General features: G+C 39.8%; 1 protein-coding gene across 1 annotated transcript in view; it reads right to left on the reverse strand.

The window, feature by feature from the left end:
• LOC138674484 (dynein axonemal heavy chain 3-like) overlaps positions 1-22,291 on the reverse strand; it is a 3,367,401-nt gene that overhangs the window by 132,134 nt on the left and 3,212,976 nt on the right. The window contains 3 exon segments of the mRNA XM_069762320.1: positions 1,048-1,124; positions 8,899-9,076; positions 20,013-20,138. Coding sequence (XP_069618421.1) covers positions 1,048-1,124; positions 8,899-9,076; positions 20,013-20,138 — 381 coding nt within the window.

Here is a 22,291-nt window from a genome sequence, read left to right on the forward strand (position 1 = left end):
TGCACTGTCATTGTGCACCTCACACAGTGACAGAGCAGGGACTAGCCCAGTTCAGAAATGAAAGTCACTGATGACGCTTCATTTCAAGGAAGGGCCAGAGGTTGTGGGAGATTTGAGTATCCCAGCATGCACTGGGGATTCTCAAATGAAGCATCATCAAAAGGAAGTAGGAAAAAAAACTTAGTGTAGTTAGGGAAGGATAGGGAATTTTTCATGAACATATATTAGAAAATACTTTAGATTATGACATTAAATAGATAGGCATTTAGGGTGAAAATGTATTTGTATTTTGGACCACCCCTTTAAAGATTAAAGAATAATGGCATGATCCTTTCTTCCCCTGACCTAAATGCTAACAAGAAATTAAGAAATAAATGATTACAAACTATATCAAACTTAAACAAGCTTCTTTGAGGATCATCCCAGGTAAGGCAGGCCAAGAGTTTCTTGTTTTGTACAGGAAAAGTACATTTATGTAAATAGCCCCAGAATTCTTTTTTTTCTGGTTACTCAAAATACAGGTTAAATACTTGATTTACTGAGGTAAAGTAGCAGACATATCTTATCATTGAGAGTTCAGAAAAGAGTGAATGAATCACTTGCCAAGATGCACAGGCAGTGAAGCTCAGACGTGCGGGAGACTGTCCTTTGATCAGAAGTGCCTAAATCTGAGATTTCTGATTCCGGCATTTCTTGACAAAAAACTAATAAAGATGGTTTCAGAGGTTTTTCAACATGATACAAAATCTTGTGGTTTAACATTTATTTAGGTTGTTTTTATATATGCTGTTTGGATGCAGTTTTTGAAATTAGTGCACAGAGATGAGGAAAGGTATTTACAGTAGGAAAGAATAGATTTAGGAAGATATTTTCCTTTGAATTAAAGCCTAATTTTAGCTTAGAAAATAACTTTAAAAGCTCCCTGATGCTACTAAGTGAACATTGACTCCCCAGTTCTCATATATATAATCATATGGATATGTTCAACTGGATATTGTATGGATAGCTTAGTTATCATCAATCATGTAATTATGGGAAGGATCTTACCTTCTTAATCATTTTTCGAGCTATAGGACCTTGCCCTTGACCTAGGGATATTGTTTGAAGATTCATGCCCCCCATTTCTGCAAGTAAAAAAACAATCATGTAAGAATGTGTTTAATTCTGAAATGAAGTCTTAAGCAGCGAGACGTGATGGAAGGTATTTTATGCTGGAGGTGTACCAGTAAGGCAACATAAATCTCTTGCTTCTCTGTGTTCTTAAAAAAAATCAAACCATTCACCAAGAATAATGCTATCGTACATTGATTCTGCAGCTGCTGTTCTTCTTAATCCAAGATAAAATGGAGATAGATTACCAGCACAATATCAGGAGAAATAAGAATCTGACAGATAAATACCAAACAAGGCGTAAGCTTTGGAATTACTTTTGGATACATTACAAATGATCAAGGAAGAAAGCACATGGTGATTAACACTTAATGCACTTAGATACCAAGGCCTCCTTTATGCACTTTTTTCATCTTTTGTTTTCTTTTGTCAAAGCACCATGCTTTTCAGGTATTTTTTTTAACTCACTACATTCGTAAGGGTAGGTTCAGACTAGTATTAAATTTTTTTTTTTGTTCCGTTAGGGACACAGAAAAATGGAATTCATTAAGTAAATGGTTACCACCTGATGGACACAAATGGTGACTGGCAGAATCCATTGGCTTATAATGGGGTTCATTTAATTTGATTTCCGTTGGGTTGTCCATATTATTAATGGGAAAAATAGTGACGCATGATAGGCTTTTTCTTCTGGTGAAAATAATGAAATCTGCAACAGAGCCTCATAATTGCGAAAAAGGATTCTGAAATTTGGATTTGAATGTAGACTGGAATTAGTTTCTGGAGTTTTTCAAGTACTAAAACTTTGCCTAAAAAACTCACCAGAATCACAATCATAGACAGAGAACTCTGCACAAACCCCCAATAACACATTTCCAAATGACTTTTAGTTTACATATGGCTGCAGCATTTTGGGGCAAAGAAAAAGTACATGAAACTTAATCCAGGAAAATGCTTTTAATACTTTCATTTATTTTAAATCAGGTCTTACGACTTCTGAGAACATACAGTAGCAAAGCATCCGGTTGAATAGACCTAATAGCGAAGCAAATAATGAATCTTTTGAACTTTCAGTTCCCTACCTTGGGCAAGTTTTCCCCAAAAAAGCATAGTACTGCAAAGTATCTCTTTGTCTGAAAAAATGTGAACAACCCTCTTAAGTCTCTTCATTTTGTATTGAACCCATTTTGAACTCTTTAACGCAAGTGACCTCAACCTATCTATCTAGGAGAAAGTGGATGGTAAACGGTGGGAATCAGCAGCCTATTTAACAAAACAGCACACTAACAGACTTTCTAGGCTTCTTAAATTGTAAAAACAGTCTAAAACGATAGATCCTTGCTTCGGTGAAGTTCATACACGAGTACTACAAAAGGAAGAAGCCATTGGCTTTTCACAAGAGGTGGTGCAAAAAATTATCTGTTTTGGGAATATTAAGAGCTTTGTTTTTTTCTACATGAAATAGCAATATCTTTTTCACAAGCCTCTAAATAATTATTCCTTTTTGAGGGGACCAGAAACGTGTGCTATATTGAATTGAAGAAACAATGGTTTCTAACCCAGGGGTGAAAAAAAATTCAAGCTTTGGGATCTGTAGCAGGTTTGCTATTCTCAAAGTGTCTATTTAAAGGGAACCTGTCACCCCCAGGGCGTTTTTAACTAAAAGAGCCACCTTGTGCAGCACTAATGCTGCATTCTGTCAACGTGACTCTTTTAGTTGTGGTCCCTTTCAATGCTAAAATAATTGTTTTTATAATTTGTCCCTGATACCTCGAATTTGTCCAGGAGGCATTTCTTTTCCCCGGACACAAACGCCTCCCAGCCGTCACTCAATACTCTGCGTGCTGGGCTCCGCCTCCTCTGCCTTCATTAACGTCCCACTGGGGCTCCCGGATTTACCCTCTTTTCAATGACCACCGCAGTGCGTCCCACGCTTCCCAGATGACCTTCTGCGCTCGGAGCAGCAGCCTCAACAGCGACCACTTTGAGGAAGTCAACATGCAGCAGTCGCCCGCAGCAACATGCAGCAGAACACACGTGCGTGTTGACCTCCTCAAAGTGGTCGCTGTTGTGGCTGCTGCTCTGACCTCGGAAGGTCATCTGGGAAGCGAGAGACTCACTGCGGTGGTCATTTGATGTGACAGACAAGAATATGTCTCACAGTGTAATGCCAGCAATGGCAGCAGAAGTACAGTTTAGAAAAGCACAAAGGTGCCAATGGATGCATATTCCTCACACGGTAAAGCCTCATTGAAATGTCAATATTTTCACATATGAGTGCTCTTCATGGTTTTCACAGATAACACTCGTACCTGTGATAGCCTATGGGGCTATTCACATTAATCGTAAAATTTTGGAGATATGTCCGATTTTAATCCGAGAGGTCTGATCAAAATTGACAATGCAAGTCTATGGGTCAGTGAAAAAATCAGACTGCATCCAGATGACATTCGAGTGCTGTCCAAATTTCACGGACAGTCACAAAGGAGAAAGTGGAGACATTTTTTTTCTCCACGTACAACAAAAAACAATGACACTTGGACCACACTCTGATCAAACTCTGATCAAAGTCTGATCAAAATAATCAGTCCTTTTTTCTCTTACGTGAGAAAATCTGATGTATGAATAAGGTGGCATTTGTAGGGGGATGGGCATGTTGCCCACGCCCCTTGGAAAGCCTGCATGTAATGTTGTACAATGTAATGTTTAGTGTGTACTGTGTGATATGTAATATTTTCTGTGTGATACACAAGCTTTCTGACACTGGGAACACATTTCTCTCTAGAATCCCTTGCCAGTCTTGAGATTTCATTGTACCCTGCACAGATTCTAGACACCCTGTGCCTGATGCAACAAAACAGCCCCAGAACATAACAGAGCCTCCTCTATATTTCACAGTAGGGACAGTGTTCTTTTCTTGATATGCTTCATTTTTCCATCTGTGAACATAGAGCTGATGTGCCTTGCCAAAAAGTTCATTTTTGTCTCATCTGTCCATAGGACATTCTCCCAGAAGCTTTGTGGCTTGTCAACATATAGTTTTGCAAATTCTAGTCTGGCTTTTTATGATTTTTTTCAAAAATGGTGTCCACCTTGGTCATCTCCCATGAAGTCCACTTTGGCTCATACAACGACGGATGCTGCGATCTGACACTGATGTTCCTTGAGCTTGAAGTTCACCTTTAATCTGTGTAGAAGTTTTTCTGGGCTCTTTTATTACCATTCGTTTTATCCATCTCTTTGATTTGTCATCAATTTTCCTCCTGTGGCCACATCCAGGGAGGTTGGCTACAGTCCCATGGATCTTAAATTTCTGAATATGTGCAACTGTAGTCACCCGAACATCAAGCTGCTTGGAGATGGTCTTATAACTTTTACCTTTAACGTGTTTGTCTATAATTTTCTTTCTAATCTCCTGAGTCAACTCTTTCCTTCGTTTCCTGTGGTCCATGTTGAGTGTGATACACACCATGTCACCAAACAGCACAGTGAGTATCTGTAGCCCTATATACAGGGCCACTCACTGATTCCAAGATTGTAGACCCCTGTGATGTTAGTTAGTGGACACACCTTGATTTAACATGTCCCTTTTGTCACATTATTTTCAGGGGTACCATCATTTCTGTCCAGGCCTATTTCGTGAGTTTTATTTTTTTAAATTCTGTGGAAGCATAGTTGAAAAGCAATGTCTGACTTTCATTTGTTCATTTTCATAGATCTTTTATTTATTATTACTTTTGTCAGATGCAAGTTATTTCTGTGGCCCTTGTGGGTATTTCTGTCATTAAACGAGGGGTACCAACAATTTTGACCATGTGTGTACATGCATGAAAAGATATTAGGGGAATATATTATATGTATATATTTTTCACATGCGACACAAATAATGCTATATTTTTTTTATATTAGATTTATGTTAGCAACTGTTTTATTAATGTTACATTTGAGAATATTATTGCACTTATCATTGGTATTTTACAGAGCATGCCCAGCTGGCTCCAGGAAGAAGCCAACAGGCAAAACTAAGATTCAGATAGAAGCCGGGTAATGTGTGCTCTACGTTTATGAGCATAATAAAAAAAAACAAGAAGCCAATTGTCAAGCAGTGATGCTCTATATGTCTGGTTGTTAGTTAACGGTCATGATAGTCTCATAACAACATCATTGGATGTATACTCAGATACTGAAAGTTTGGCAAAGATGGAGGATTTTACATGATATGAATCATATTCTAAAGAATTTTTATGTTGTATTTTATTTATGTTTTCTATATGGTTTCTATGGAATAATAACTTTTTTTCTATTTTGTTTAGAACAGGATTGAAGAATGATTTAGTACTGGATACCAAATTTCAAGATGAAGTATATCATTATATACTGGCTGGCTTGATATAAAGTCTAAAGCCAGGTTCACATTGCATTTTCACGACATGTCAGGCGGATACAAAAGCGCATTGTTCAAGCTGCATGTTGGGTTATCTTTATCGTTATCGTTCTTTAACAATAAACACTTCCTGGAAAGAAATATTATTTTAGTTTGATTAGCTGCATGTACAAAGCTTTCGTTCTCACAAAAAAATGTGCCTGATTTTGGTATCGAACTGGATAGAATTCCCGTGTATGACATAAGCAGACATAGAACCTGAACGAGCTAATAACCAATTACCTGTCACCATATTGAACTACATGTTTCCTTATAATGTGCACAGTCACCACTTAAAAAAATCATAAAACAAGCAGCCCAAAAAACCAGCAACAAACCCGGCAACAGCTGTCAACTTCCTTTCTTCCCGAACCTGCAGATCGTTTAGGCATATAAGTGTTCTGAATTGCTATTTATGTGAAGAGGAGAAATGAACGGTAAAATATTATACCCCTTGACAAATTTAGGACATAGCCGAGAGTAATGGCTTACAAGAGCAGAAAAAAGATCAAATCGGGAAGGAAGAAATTCTAAAAAAAATAGTTTGTTTGGACTAAATGGAAATGTGATTATTTGGCTTGTTTTCATATCCTTTCACTATTAGCTTTGCAGAAACTTGGCAGCTTGTCAAAAATAATGGTGTTTCCATCACACAAATATGAGACTGACTACTTGTCTGGCTTCCCATTCTCTCTTTAATTCTGGAATAGTGACAATGATGTGTAAGCTGTTATTTCTTACATTCTGCATTATCTTTTGTTTATCCTGAATGTTAAATCCAGTAAACTGATTAGCCGTGTGCATGAGACTGCATGGCAACATTTGGACTATGTGCTGCCAGACCTTCCCACGTCAGCTGGTTTATATGGTGTCTATTAAAGACTCCTTATATTTGGCACCCCAGGAAACATACTGTCCTTTTTATAATGAGTTTGTATATACAACCCAACAGGAAACAAAACCTAAGTGTCCTTCTAAATGAAATCAGCGACCCTTCGCTCTATCACAGGGGTGTCAAACTGCATTCCTTGAGGGCTGCAAACAGGTCATGTTTTCAGGATTTCCTTGTACTGCACAGGTGATAAGTTAATCACCAACTCATTATTTGTGTAGGTGATTAAATTATCACCTGTGCAGTACAAGGAAATCCTGAAAACATGACCTGTTTGCAGCCCTCGAGGAATGCAGTTTGACACCCCTGCTCTATCATCTACGTATGTTTTCACCATGGCTTATTTTGTTGGTGGATTTTCCTGGCTGCAAAGTTCACCTATAGAATCCAGTTAAAAAATTACCTTTTTGGTGCTTAAAAAAAATAAAAAATTTTTTACATGTTTTTTTTTCTTCTTCAATTCATTTGGACTTCAAGTTTGGAAATTTCATATCAGCAGAAAAATGGTTTTGGATTTCACATGTTGCTCCTTTTTCCATGTGGACATAAAACGCATCATATGCATTCTAGGCATAGTTTCCCATTGAAATGAATAGAAAGCTTGTTCAAAGAGTATTTAAAGGGGGTTTTCATGTGGATTTTGGAGTAGAATTTGAACACATACATTTGACATTATTTCAACTTGCAGTATTTTTTTTTCCTGTGCCTATAGTGTATATAGTGCCTATACAGGTCCTTCTCAAAAAATTAGCATATAGTGTTAAATTTCATTATTTACCATAATGTAATGATTACAATTAAACTTTCATATATTATAGATTCATTATCCACCAACTGAAATTTGTCAGGTCTTTTATTGTTTTAATACTGATGATTTTGGCATACAACTCCTGATAACCCAAAAAACCTGTCTCAATAAATTAGCATATTTCACCCATCCAATCAAATAAAAGTGTTTTTTAATAACAAACAAAAAAACCATCAAATAATAATGTTCAGTTATGCACTCAATACTTGGTCGGGAATCCTTTTGCAGAAATGACTGCTTCAATGCGGCGTGGCATGGAGGCAATCAGCCTGTGACACTGCTGAGATGTTATGGAGGCCCAGGATGCTTCAATAGCGGCCTTAAGCTCATCCAGAGTGTTGGGTCTTGCGTCTCTCAACTTTCTCTTCACAATATCCCACAGATTCTCTATGGGGTTCAGGTCAGGAGAGTTGGCAGGCCAATTGAGCACAGTAATACCATGGTCAGTAAACCATTTACCAGTGGTTTTGGCACTGTGAGCAGGTGCCAGGTCGTGCTGAAAAATGAAATCTTCATCTCCATAAAGCATTTCAGCCGATGGAAGCATGAAGTGCTCCAAAATCTCCTGATAGCTAGCTGCATTGACCCTGCCCTTGATGAAACACAGTGGACCAACACCAGCAGCTGACATGGCACCCCACACCATCACTGACTGTGGGTACTTGACACTGGACTTCAGGCATTTTGGCATTTCCTTCTCCCCAGTCTTCCTCCAGACTCTGGCACCTTGATTTCCGAATGACATGCAAAATTTGCTTTCATCAGAAAAAAGTACTTGGGACCACTTAGCAACAGTCCAGTGCTGCTTCTCTGTAGCTCAAAAGTGGCTTTACCTGGGGAATGCGGCACCTGTAGCCCATTTCCTGCACACGCCTGTGCACGGTGGCTCTGGATGTTTCCACACCAGACTCAGTCCACTGCTTCCTCAGGTTCCCCAAGGTCTGGAATCGGTCCTTCTCCACAATCTTCCTCAGGGTCCGGTCTCCTCTTCTCGTTGTACAGCGTTTTCTGCCACATTGTTTCCTTCCAACAGACTTACCATTGAGGTGCCTTGATACAGCACTCTGGGAACAGCCTATTTGTTGAGAAATTTCTTTCTGGGTCTTACCCTCTTGCTTGAGGGTGTCAATGATGGCCTTCTTGACATCTGTCAGGTCGCTAGTCTTACCCATGATGGGGGTTTTGAGTAATGAACCAGGCAGGGAGTTTATAAAAGCCTCAGGTATCTTTTGCATGTGTTTAGAGTTAATTAGTTGATTCAGAAGATTAGGGTAATAGGTCGTTTAGAGAACCTTTTCTTGATATGCTAATTTATTGAGACAGGTTTTTTGGGTTATCAGGAGTTGTATGCCAAAATCATCAGTATTAAAACAATAAAAGACCTGACAAATTTCAGTTGGTGGATAATGAATCTATAATATATGAAAGTTTAATTGTAATCATTACATTATGGTAAATAATGAAATTTAACACTATATGCTAATTTTTTGAGAAGGACCTGTATATGTATAGCACCTTGGAAACGTGTTTTGGGGGACCAGAGTGACATAATTACTGATTCCAGTATGTTAAATGACTCTACATTATTTGTTTTCGTAATTCCAAAAATGTGCCCGTAGTGTCAGTTTAAGTGAACGTAGCTGCTAGTAATGTAATTATGATTACCTTGCTCTTCTGCAAATTTAATTAGGAGCTCTAATGGATCCGCTCCAGATGACAAGACAAATATCAGAGGTGTGCTAGAGGTGGAGTCCATGTAACTACGTTGCAGGTCAAACGTTGGTGGGTCAACATAACCTGGACCCATTTTCTCAATGATAAATTGCTGGATTGTTGGAATGACCTAAAAATAAATCATTAAAAAAAAATAAAAGCAGTGGAATAAAAATAGCTATTGTACCAAAAAGTCAAAATATTAGGGGAATTACTACACATTATTCACAAGAACAGGTATGACTTATAGTCTGAACTATCAATAGGTAGTGGATGATTTAGAGTTAAGCCATAATTTTAGGAATAGTACATGTCATGTATGATTGAATTTAAAACCTGAATTGGGTAAATGAAATAAAATAATGCTGTTCTCCATATATGTGGAGTCTCTGAGTATAAATGAAATGTGATCCTTATTGTAAATAACACTAATAAAACCCTAAAAAGGATAATGAGTATGCTGATGCTTTAATTAATGGGACAAAGCTCTTACAAATTCTTTGTAGTTATGAATATGTAAATCAGTGAGACAGATTCCTATGAGTATTAAAGGCCGTTCACAGAGCAAAGCTGCATGTTCAAAAGCATTAAATGGACAATCCATTCTAGTCTAAGGAAGTAAGGGATTTTATGGCAGTATTCCTGGTGGTCTAAAGCAATGAAGAGGTTAATTTACCTTGTGGTCTAGTGTGGTCAAAAGGTAAGTTCTAAGGTCTCTAGGAAGTTTAGAGAGGTAGAAAGGTAAATATTGCATACCTGGTATTCCATAATTGTAGAAAAAGACATGGACTGTGCATTAATTTAATTTAATTTTTAGAGCACCATTGATTCTGTGGTGCTGTACATGAGAAGGAGGTTACTTACAAGATACTAATATGAAATGTGGTGAACAAACTAACAATGACAGATTGGCCTTTCAGTCGATAGAGTACATCCAAATATAATACATTTATCTATTGTGGCTTAGACAAATTTTCAAAACTGAACACAAAGTTCTAGGTTAATATTTTGATCAGCATGTACAGTGGGTATGGAAAATATTCAGACCCCTTTAAATTTTTCACTCTTTCTTTCATTGCAGTCATTTAGCAAATTCAAAAAAGTTCCTTTTTTTCTCATTAACCCCTTCAGGACCCAGCCTATTTTGACCTTAATGACCTGGCCGTTTTTTGCAATTCTGACCAGTGTCCCTTTATGAGGTAATAACTCAGGAACACTTTAACGGATCCTAGCGGTTCTGAGAATGTTTTTTCGTGACATGTTGAGCTTCATGTTAGTGGTAAATTTAGATCGATAATTTTTGCGTTTATTTGTGAAAAAAATGGAAATTTGGCTAAAATTTAGAAAATTTCCCAATTTTAAAATTTTGAATTTTTATTGTTAAACGTGTTAGGGGTCGAGTTCCCGCTTCTGCACTGGGGGAATCTCGAGCCACTTCCGCTGCGGTCTCCCATTCTTGTCCAGCCGCAGTGGAGCCTGCTCAGCAAGGACGTCGGTCCCAGCGTCTTGCTCATTCTCACTCTGTTCAGAGAGTTAGTGCTGCTTCTCCAGTCTCTGCCATTAAAGTCAGTACTGGTCAGCAGCGAGCGGACTTCTCTGGGACTAAGTCCTTGTCTGCATGTACTGAGCATGCCCAGCGTAAGGTCTCCCGTTGGAGATCGAGGGTCATGTGCTCAGGCTCTGCAGCACATTCCATTGGTCCTCTTGGCAGGTCCTAGAAGGGCAAAAGTGCTGTGGCCACTTCCTGTGCTGCTCCTATATAAACTGCGCATGACCGCACGGCCATGCGCTAGTATTGTCTTGTTATTATGTGTGTGTGTAGATGGATGTATGTCGAAGGATGAAAGCTCCTAAATATCCCTCCCTAGTGTTGTTGACTGTTCGCGGATGATGGTAGCTATCTAGCGCCCGACTTGCCATCTACACGATACACACATCTCAGCGTCCTATAGCTGTGCCTGCCAGTACGGCGCCGTGCGCTTGCCTTGCGCTTTCCATACCCGAGTCTGGGTGGTTAGTGGCGTCCGTTAGTGCGGCATCGCTCGCACTCTTGTGCACATATTTGTCCTAAGGTTCTCTACACACCCAGTTGCGGTGTTACGCCAGCAAGGGTCTAATCGGGCTTCAATCCCTTCTGGGGTTAAGTCCGCTGACCACTTGCTCGCGCTCTAGTGCGGTACTGCGGTCCTGTGAGTTAACAGGATCGCTTTCTTCACGCTGGGTGAGGTTTAACCCACGCGTGCATACTTTAGTGTACCGCCATATTGTCTGCCAATTACTAGCAGCAGGTCTCCACCTGCACGGTGGACCCCGGACTGCGAACGCACCTTTATCATCTGTCTTGGTGCGTTCCGCCAGTCCTAACAAAACGAGAGAGTTATGTGACACAAAATAATTAATAAATAACATTCCCCACATGTCTACTTTACATCAGCACAATTTTGGAAACAACATTATTTTTTTGCTAGGAAGTTACTTATAAGGGTTAAAATTTGACCAGCGATTTCTCATTTTTACAACGAAATTTACAAAACCAATTTTTTAGGGACCACCTCACATTTGAAGTCAGTTTGAGGGGTCTAAATGGCTGAAAATACCAAAAAGTGACACTATTCTAAAAACATCACCCCTCAAGGTGCTCAAAACCACATTCAAGAGGTTTATTAACCCTTCAGGTGCTTAACAGCAGCAGAAGAAACATGGAAGGAAAAAATGAACATTTAACTTTTTAGTCACAAAAATGATATTTTAGCAACAATTTTTTTATTTTCCCAAGGGTAAAAGGAGAAACTGGACCCCAAAAGTTATTGTACAATTTGTCCTGAGTACGCCGATACCACATATGTGGGGGGGAACCACTGTTAGGGCGCATGACAGGGCTCGGAAGGAAAGGAGCACCATTTGACTTTTTCAATGAAAAATTGGCTCCAATCTTTAGCGGACACCATGTCACTTTTGGATAGCCCCTGTGTGCCTAAACATTGGAGCTCCCCCACAAGTTACCCCATTTTGGAAACTAAAATGCCCCATTTTGGCTTACCTAGTGCATAGTGAGCACTTTAAACCCCCAGGTGCGTCAAAAAATTGATCTGTAAAAATGAAAAAGTACTTATTTTTTCATAAAACATTTCTTTTAGCCTCAATTTTTTCATTTTCACATGGGCAACAGGATAAAATGGATCCTAAAATGTGTTGGGCAATTTCTCCTGAGTACACCGATACCTGATATGTGGTCACAAACCACTGTTTGTGCACACGGCAAGGCTCGGAAGGGAAGGAGCGCCATTTGACTTTTGAATGAAAAATTAGCTCCAATCGTTAGCGGACACCATGTCGCGTTTGGAGAGCCCCTGTGTGCCTAAACATTGGAGATCCCCCACAATTGATCCCATTTTAGAAACTAGACCCCCCAAGGAACTTATCTAGATGCATAGTGAGCACTTTGAACCCCCAGGTGCTTCACAAATTGATCCATAAAAATGAAAAAGTACGTTTTTTTTCACAAACAATTTCTTTTAGCCTCAATTTGTTCATTTACACGTGGGCAACAGGATAAAATGGATCCTAAAATGTATTGGGCAATTTCTCCTGAGTACACTGACACCTCACATGTGGGGGTAAACCACTGTTTGGGCACGCAACAGGACTCGGAAGGGAAGAAGCGCCATTTGACTTTTTGAATGAAAAATTAGCTCCAATCGTTAGCAGACACCATGTCGTGTTTGGAGAGCCCCTGTGTGCCTAAACATTGGAGCTTCCCCACAAGTGACCCCATTTTTGAAACTAGACCTCCAATGGAACTAATCTAGATGTGCAGTGACCACTTTAAACCCCCAAGTGCTTCACAGAAGTTTATAACGCAGAGCCGTGAAAATAAAAAATCATTTTTCTTTCCTCAAAAATTATTTTTAGCCCGCAATTTTTTATTTTCACAAGAGTAACAGAAGAAATTGGACCCCAAAAGTTATTGTCCAGTTTGTCCTGAGTATGCTGATACCCCATATGTGAGAGGGAACCACTGTTTGGGCACACGTCTGGGCTCGGAAGGGAAGTAGTGACGTTTTGGAATGCAGACTTTGATGGAATGGTCTGCGGGCGTCACGTTGCGTTTGCAGAGCCCCTGATGTGCCTAAACAGTAGAAACCCCCCACAATTGACCCCATTTTGGAAACTAAACCCCCCAAGGAACTTATCTAGATATGTTGTGAGCACTTTGAACCCCCAAGTGCTTCACAGAAGTTTACAACGCAGAGCCCTGAAATTAAAAAAATCATTTTTCTTTCCTCAAAAATTATAATTTAGCAAGCAATTTTTATTTTCACAAGGGTAACAGGAGAAATTGGACCCCAATATTTGTTGCCCAGTTTGTCCTGAGTACGCTGATTCCCAATATATGGGATAAACCACTGTTTGGGCACAATTCGGGGCTCGGAAGGGAAGTAGTGACGTTTTGAAATGCAGACTTTGATGGAATGGTCTGCGGGCATCACGCTGCGTTTGCAGAGCCCCTGATGTGCCTAAATAGTAGAAACACCCTCACAAGTGACCCTCATTTTGGAAACTAGACCCCCCAAGGAACTTATCTAGATGTGTGGTGAGCACTTTGAACCTCCAAGTGCTTCACAGAAGTTTATAACGCAGAGCGGTGAAAATAAAAATAAAAAATTTTCTTTCCTCAAAAATTATGTTTTAGCAAGCAATTTTTTTATTTTCACAAGGGTAACAAGAGAAATTGGACCCCAATATTTGTTGCCTAGTTTGTCCTCAGTACGCTGATACCCCATATGTGGGGGAAACCACTGTTTGGGCACACGTCGGGGCTCGGAAGGGAAATAGTGACATTTTGAAATGCAGACTTTGATGGAATGGTCTGCGGGCATCACGTTGCCTTTGCAGAGCCCCTGATGTGCCTAAATAGTAGAAACCTCCCACAAGTGACCCCATTTTGGAAACTAGACCCCCCAAGTAACTTATCTAGATGTGTGGTGAGCACTTTGAACCCCCAAGAGTTTCACAGAAGTTTATAACGCAGAGCAGTGAAAATAAAAAATAATTTTTCTTTCCTCAAAAATTATGTTTTAGCAAGCAATTTTTTATTTTTGCAAGGGTAACAGGAGAAATTGGACCCCAATAGTTGTTGCCCAGTTTGTCCTGAGTATTCTCGTACCCCATATGTGAGGGTAAACCACTGTTTGGGCGCACGTCGGGGCTCGGAAGGGAGGGAGCACCATTTGACTTTTTGAACACAAGATTGGCTGGAATCAATGGTGGCGCCATGTTGCATTTGGAGACCCCTGATGTGCCTAAACAGTGGAAACCTCTCAATTCTAACTCCAACACTAACCACAACACACCCCTAACCCTAATCCCAACTCTAGCCATAACCCTAATCACAACCCGAACCCCAACACACCCCTAACCACAACCCTAACCCCAACACACCCCTAACCCTAATCCCAACCCTAATCCTAACCCTAATCCCAACCCTAACCCTAATCCCAACCCTAACCAGAACCCTAACCCCAACAAACCCCTAAACCTAACCATAACCCTAACCACAAGCCTAATCTTAACACTATTTCCAACCCTAGCCCTAATTCAACCCTAATCCTAAGGCTATGTGCTGCACCATTTTTGAAAACTCCGAAGGTAAAAGGCACTGCGTTTTACCTGCGGATTTACCGCGGATTTACAGTGTTTTTTGAGCGGATTTCACCTGCTGATTCCTATTGAGGAACAGGTGTAAAACGCTGCGGAATCCGCACAAAGAATTGACATGCTGCGGAAAATACAACGTAGTGTTTCCGCGCAGTATTTTCCACACCATGGGCACAGTGGATTTGGTTTTCCATAGGTTTACATGGTACTGTAATCCTGATGGAAAACTGCTACGTATCCGCTGCGGATCCGCAGCCAAATTCGCACCGTGTGCATATAGCCTAATTCTAACCCTAACCCTAGTTCTAACCCTAATTCTAACCCTAACCCTAGCCCTAACCCTAACCCTAAAACTAGCCCTAACCCTAACCCTAGTGGAAAAATAAACTTAAATATATTTTCTTTATTTTATTATTGTCCCTACCTATGGGGGTTATAAAGGGGGGGGGGTTCATTTACTAATTTTTTTATTTAAATCACTGTGATAGATTTTATCACAGTGATCAAAATGTACCTGGAATGAATCTGGAGGCCGGCAGATTCAGCTGGCGCACTGCGCATGCGCCCACCATTTTGGAAGATGACGGCGACCATGGACAAGATGGACAGACATCAGGAAGCTCAGTAAGTATGAAGGGGTGGGATCGGAGCATGGGGGGTGGATCGGAGTACGGGGTGAGTGGACAGGAGGATGGGGGAGCAGACAGGATGACGGAGGGGAGCGGAGCACAGTGCGGGACAGGACGGAGGACAGGGGAGGAGATTGGTGGCAGGGGCAGATCAGGGTTTCCAGCCATGGCCGATGTTATTGCAGCATCGGCCATGGCTGGATTGTAATATTTCACCACTTTTTATAGGTGAAATATTACAAATTGCTCTGATTGGCTGTAAAAAGTGAAACAGCCAATCAGAGTGATCGTAGCCACGTGGGGGCAAAGCCACCCCCCCTGGGCTGAAGTACCACTCCCCATGTCCCTGCAGATCAGGTGAAATTGGTGTTAACCCTTTCACCCGATCTGCAGGGACGCGATCCCTCCATGACGCCACATAGGCGTCACAGGTCGGATCGGCACCAACTTTCGTGACGCTTATGTGGCGTCACAGGTCGGAAAGGGGTTAATATACACTCTGCACCCCATCTTGACTGAAAAAAAACATGAATGTAGAAATTTTTGCTAGTTTATTAAAAAATAAAAACTGAAATATCACATGGTCATAAGTATCCAGACCCTTTGCTCAGACACTCATATTTAAGTCACATGCTGTCTATTTCCTTGTGATCCTCCCTGAGATGGTTTTACTCCTTTATTGGAGTACAGCTGTGTTTTATTAAACTGATAGGACTTGATTTGGAAAGGCACACACCTGTCTATATAAGACCTCACAGTGCATGTCAGACCAAATGAGAATCACTCGTAGGTCAAAGGAACGGGCCAAGGAGCTCAGAGACAGAATTGTGGCAAGACACAGATCTGGCCAAAATATCTGCAGTACCCAAGGTTCCTAAGAGCACAGTGGCCTCCATAATCCTTAAATGGAAGAAGTTTGGGACCACCAGAAGTCTTGCTAGACCTGGCCATCCAGCCAAACTGAGCAATCGTGGCAGAAGAGGCTCACTGTGACTGAGATCCAGAGATGCAGTAAGGAGATGGGAGAAAGTTCCACAAAGTCAACTATCACTGCATCTATCCACCAGTTGGGCCTTTATGGCAGAGTGGCCCATCAGAAGCCTCTCCTCAGTGCAAGACGTATGAAATCCTGCATAGAGTTTGCTAAAAAACACATGAAGGACTCCCAGACTATGAGAAATTCTGTGGTCTGATGAGACGAAGATAGACCTTTTTGGTGATAATTCTAAGCAGGATGTGTAGAGAAAACCAGGCACTGCTCATCACCTGTCCAATACAATCCCAACAGTGAAACATGGTGGTGACAGCCTCATGCTATTGGGGTGTTTTTCAGCTGCAGGGACAGGACGACTGGTTGCCATTGAAAGAAACATGAATGCGGCCAAGTACAGAGATATCTTGGATGAAAACTCTTCCAGAGTGCTCTGGACTTCAGACTTGGCAAAAGGTTCTTCCAACAAGACAATGACCCTAATCACATAGCTAAAATAACAAAGCAGTGGCTTCGGAACAACTCTGTGACCATTCTTGACTGGCCCAGCCAGAGTCCTGACCTATACCCAATTGAAGATCTCTGGAGAGACCTGAAAATGGCTGTCCACCAACATTCACCATCCAACCTGACGGAACTGGAGAGGATCTGCATGGAAGAATGGCAGAGGATCCCCAAATCCAGGTGTGAAAAACTTGTTGCATCATTCCTAAGAAGACCTATGGCTGTACTAGCTCAAAAGGGTGCTTCTTCTCAATACTGAGCAAAGGGTCTGAATACTGATGACCATGTGATATTTCAGTTTTTCTTTTTTAATACATTTGCAAACACTTCTACATTTCTGTTTTTTTCAGTCAAGATGCAGTGCAGTGTACATTAATGAGAAAAAATGAAGTTTTTTTTAATTAACCAAATGGCTGCAATGAAACCAAGAGTGTAAAATTTAAAGGGGTCTGAATACTTACCGTACCCACTGTATAAGCCCACTGCCATCGGTGTATAATATTTGGATGTGTGGTCCACGTCTTTTGTTATACTACATACCTAGGTTACTGTCAGTAATTATTTCTCCAGGTTCCAGGTGAAATATCTTTTTCCTGGCTGTAACAGGAGTTTTTAAACTGATAGATCAGCTTCTTGATCTTATTGTGGAGATCAATAAAGAGAGGGGATAGACAGGACTGTGCAGCTGCACAATTCACTCTATGACTAGGCAGAATTGATTTAAAAGCCTAATAAGGGGAGAACTCGGAATCTTCACAGCTTGACGGGAAGAATAGTCACTACATGTCCATATTAAGTTAAATACCTACAAGGGAAACTCTGTGCTTCTCTAAAACAAAACTACGGTAAATGGGGAGAATACTTCCAAGTTATAGGGGTTTCCCAAGTTTATCACAAAAGTCTGCAGTGACTATATGCACGCTGTGTGATCTGTGAGAATGCAGACTTTCGTGATGAACTTGGACAACCCCTTTAAGGCCAGAATATTTTGAAATTAATTTCATATAAAATGTATGAGAAAAAAATCTGGATGGCGCTACATAAAATCAGAGACACGTAAAATGACAGCATGGATCAATAGTAGACTTCAATCACTATTGTACAGATCCGTGGACTGGGAATCCTCAACAATGCTATGTGTATGGGGCCTTATTATGTAAATTGTGAAACGAGCAATGGATAGAATGAATATTTGTGCATTGAGTTTTTGATGTAAAAGTCCAATGCATACTTTAATATCTTAATTAGAGACAAACAATGACATATTCATGAAGCCTAGTTCTAAGGCTTGATACTTAAGTAAAACAAAAAGTAATGGGAAAATGTTTCTAATCTTTCCTCAAGGAAACACATATGAAGCATTGCAGTGGCTCTTCATTTCTGCAGCTTAGTGAATGTCCTATGGAGTTAATTTATTGATATTAGTCACACATTGGACACAGCAATGGCACACTGCTTGAGGTCTCTTAAAAATAGTTGAATTTCTGCTCTCATTTAATAGATCTGACCTAATTATTTACTCCTCACAAATATCCCCTACCGAAAGTTTGGCTACATCCGAGTGATTTACTGCCGAGTTCCTATAAAATATTGGGAATCAACATCTGCTGTTTCTTCCCTGCTGAAATATTTTTTTGGAAAGTACAAAAAAGACAATGACGGTTTATGAGTGCCAATCTTCACTATCAGAAAGAGCTGGCATGATTTGAGGAAGACCCGCTGCTTTCTCTTGTTGAAAACTCATTTCGCTTAGATTTTCTGTTGCTTGCCATCAAATTTTCATTATGCCCTTTACTGCTCTTTAAGAGTAAAAGGGACAAAGAGCTAGATATTTTATTTATTTCAGAGCTATTGTCCTCTGATACTGGAATTGATTTGTAATAGGTAATCTGTAATGCTGGATTTTGTTTTTACTGTTGATGTATTTTTCTTGGTTCCTGCCATTGATACATTATATTTTAAAGGGAACCTGTCAGCAGGATTTTGCTAAGTAAACTACAGACACTGTCAGGTTGCTGCTATTAAATTGATTAAAATGATACCTTGTTTGAGAAAATCCGTCTTGTGGTTCTTGTGTAATTAGTGTTAGAAGTTTTCAGTTAGTGATATGCCCATGCTTCGGGGTGGGACTGTAGGCAGAGTCTTATCTTGGTGCTCTAGGCCAAAGAAAACAAGGAAAGATCTGCCCACAGGCCGCCCCAAAGCACAAACATGCTCCTCATTTTTGAGACAGGTATCATTTTAATCAGTTTATCACTGCCAACCTGACAATGACTGTAGTTTACTTAGCAAAATCCCGCTGACATGTTCGCTTTAAATACTCTGTTATCTTAAATACCTTCCTAAAACTTGTTTTCCACAAAAAGTACCACTATGTATCATCTCTTTAGTTGGATCCTCTACATATTAATGTAGCACCGTATCTAATGGGGTAAGAAAATGTTAACTATTTGGTAGATAACTCCAATTAAAGGCTCTAATTGATACATTCCTTCCTTAATGGGTTTTTGTAGAAAATGATAATTTTCATGCAGGTAGAATAACACTTCATGTTCTGCAGAGATCACTTCAATAAGTGGACAATATTACAATGCAAGTTGATAACTGAAATGAAAAGTAGAAAGCTGGAGGAGTTAGAAAGCCTAGGTTTTCATTCTTCATGGTGGACACAGCTTACGTCCTTCGCCCTTCCTGTACAGTGACCTCTGCACGTGTCACAAATCAAACTGTTGAAAAATTTAGACTAGATTCCTTATGACAGTGATTGCTTATGTTAATGCTATAGGAGGGATTTAAGCTGCCCGCACAGAGCCCTGATCTCATCCTTTTGGAGCCCCATTTGGATATATTGAGTTCATGGCGAGACAGGCTTTCTCATCTCCTTCAAGTGATGTTTTTATGTATTTTGCAAAAATTTCTGCAAGCACATTGCGTTGTCTTATGAAAAGACAGAATTTACAATGTGTCTGTCGGAATCTGTGTCAACTCCTACACAAGAGCGTATTAGAAAAGAAAGGGCTGTTGTTGCCACAGAAAGAGGCCCAGCTTCGTATTAAAACCTATACTTTTGAAACAAACTGTACAGCAAGCTCATGTCATTGTGATGGTCAGTTGTATACATTCTTTTGTCCATTTATTGTATTTTGTACCGATAGCAATATTTATTACAGCATGTAATTTTTTTTATTATACTGTATTTTTTGCTTACAACATATTATAATGTAAAATTATATATCAGCCAAGTTTACTGTGCTTCATTTATACTTATAGTGATTTAGTTATACCTTGTCGGGTCGTAGGCAGCGTATAACCAGTAGTTTCTGAAAAGCAGTCAAGAGATCTTCCCATGGGTCTGGTAATTCCATCTCGTTAGGGTGCGAAGAATCATATATATTTTTCCACTCAGTCAGCTGAATAAGGTCATGATTTAAATAAGAAGAAATTACTATGTAATTACCAATTTGGAAATTCTACATATTTATGTGTCCATCATTAGTACAGCTTCCTGTTCTACTTATACGAACATGAATAATAATTCACAGTGGATCAGATATAAAACATTCTAGCCCTTTATAATTTCTTGGTTCAGCTAGACACAATTTATTTACAATCTCTAGTATTTTTAGGTAATCGAACACTCGTAGAACATATATTTTTTCAGGTTCTCAATTCAGATACTATATATTAATTTTCAGTTTAAAATAGCTGATATTGTAAGATAACTGTCATCCAAATGACATTTATCAGTTTCAGTTCTCCCGTTCACATGCGTGTTCGGCTTGGCTGAACCTGCACGGTATGTTAATGCAGCAGGCGGAATGATGAGTGGCTGCCAGAAACATCTGGAACCACTTATCTCTTTGGGAAACAAAATAATGAGACAGAAAATATTCATCCCATTGAATTCTTCTTTCCCCTAATGGCAGGTCTTGGCTGAGGATTTGTCAAACACCAAAACAATAGTAGCTGCCAAGGCAAAAATACAATGACTCCATCCAGTTTTTTATTTGCTATCTTTCTCTGCACCCAAAAATGCTGGTAATAGGTTATATAATATCATTAAAGACAACCAATATCAAAATCTTGTAACCGTGAGTTCCAAAAAATGCCACCTTACCTACCTGTGTCCATACATGATAGCTTCTGTCGGTGGGCTGTGTAGTTTTAAGTACATGAATGCTACTTTAGTTTTTGGAAAAAACTTCCAATTTTGACATCCTTTTTTTGACCAGTATCTCCTATAAAATTGCTTTTCGAGAGGGCCTGTCACCAGGTCAAAAATACCCAGTTTTTGCTCTTATTTTATTCCTGCTTCCACCCTTCACGTTCTATTTTTTCATTTTTTTTAAATTTGTCATTTAGTTCCAAAAATCTACACCATTTTTCTGTAGTGCAAATAATTGTGGTCTTTACTAAAAGGGTTGGTATTCTCTGGTGGTGTCTTTAGGCTGCTCTGCATTATTACCCTAAGATCAAAGCCCCCTTGGTGACGAGTATAAAAATTTGTACTAAACAAAAAGGCTAAAATCTTTGGAAGGGTATGGTGGATGTAAAGACAAAAACAACTACATTCTCAGGGGAGCAGCACTAATACAATAAAAGAAAAAAATGGCACTTTTGACCTGGTGACAGGTCTTATTTATAACCTCATTAAAATGTCCATGTAACATGATCCATGTATGGACTGTGAAGCATCGACTGGCTGCTGGTATCCTGACCCAAACATGAAAGCCTCATATGAATCTGTGACCAGTCAGTGCATCTCGGTCCATGATGTGAAGCATCATGTAATCACATTCTATATGATATAGTAGAAATGAGAATAAATCTAGATGTGGGGAGCAGAGCTCACAATAGGTTAATACCCTATGGAGGGAGAGTGGGTAAATTCTGGTTACTCTGACCTGGTGGAGTTGTGACAGGCAGAAATGTTGGAACAAAGGATTTCCATACTATCTGTGTATTTGATTGTGGTGTTTTTTGTTTTGGCTCAGGAGAACATTAGAGATGAACAAATTGATCCAAAGATTCCTTCAGTTGACCTATATCTGAATACCTCAATCAAGGCAAAGTGGATTGTTGTTGCCCCTGGCACTCAGTACCCAACAAATGTCCCACTAGCATCATCTGCATTACTTCGATGAGCTTCACAATGATCCACTAATTTCAGCTTTGCTTGACCACTAAAAACAATCAATTCACTAAAGTAATTTTTTCAAATGCTATGGTATGTAATTTCTTTTATGTTAATATCTACAGAAAATTTGTTGCATGTCTAATACTTCATAATGATACCCTTCACTCTGACAAAAATGACTGGTAGATCACTTGAATAGATTGGATTAAGTAATTGGTGCTGGTTACGATTGGACTGTCTCTAGAATAAAGGCCCCCTTACACATTACACTAATGTTAACTGAACCTGCCGATATCAACGGGTTCGGCTGAGGGGTTAATGTGTATGGGCGCGCTGGCCGGCTGATGGTCAAGAGAGATGTCACTAGCATTATTCTTCCTTAGATAGAATAGTCAAACCAACCAACCTATGGACTGCCAGAGAAAC

This window comes from Ranitomeya imitator, chromosome 4 (genome assembly GCF_032444005.1).
Source record: "Ranitomeya imitator isolate aRanImi1 chromosome 4, aRanImi1.pri, whole genome shotgun sequence".
NCBI classification, from domain to species: Eukaryota; Metazoa; Chordata; class Amphibia; order Anura; family Dendrobatidae; genus Ranitomeya; species Ranitomeya imitator.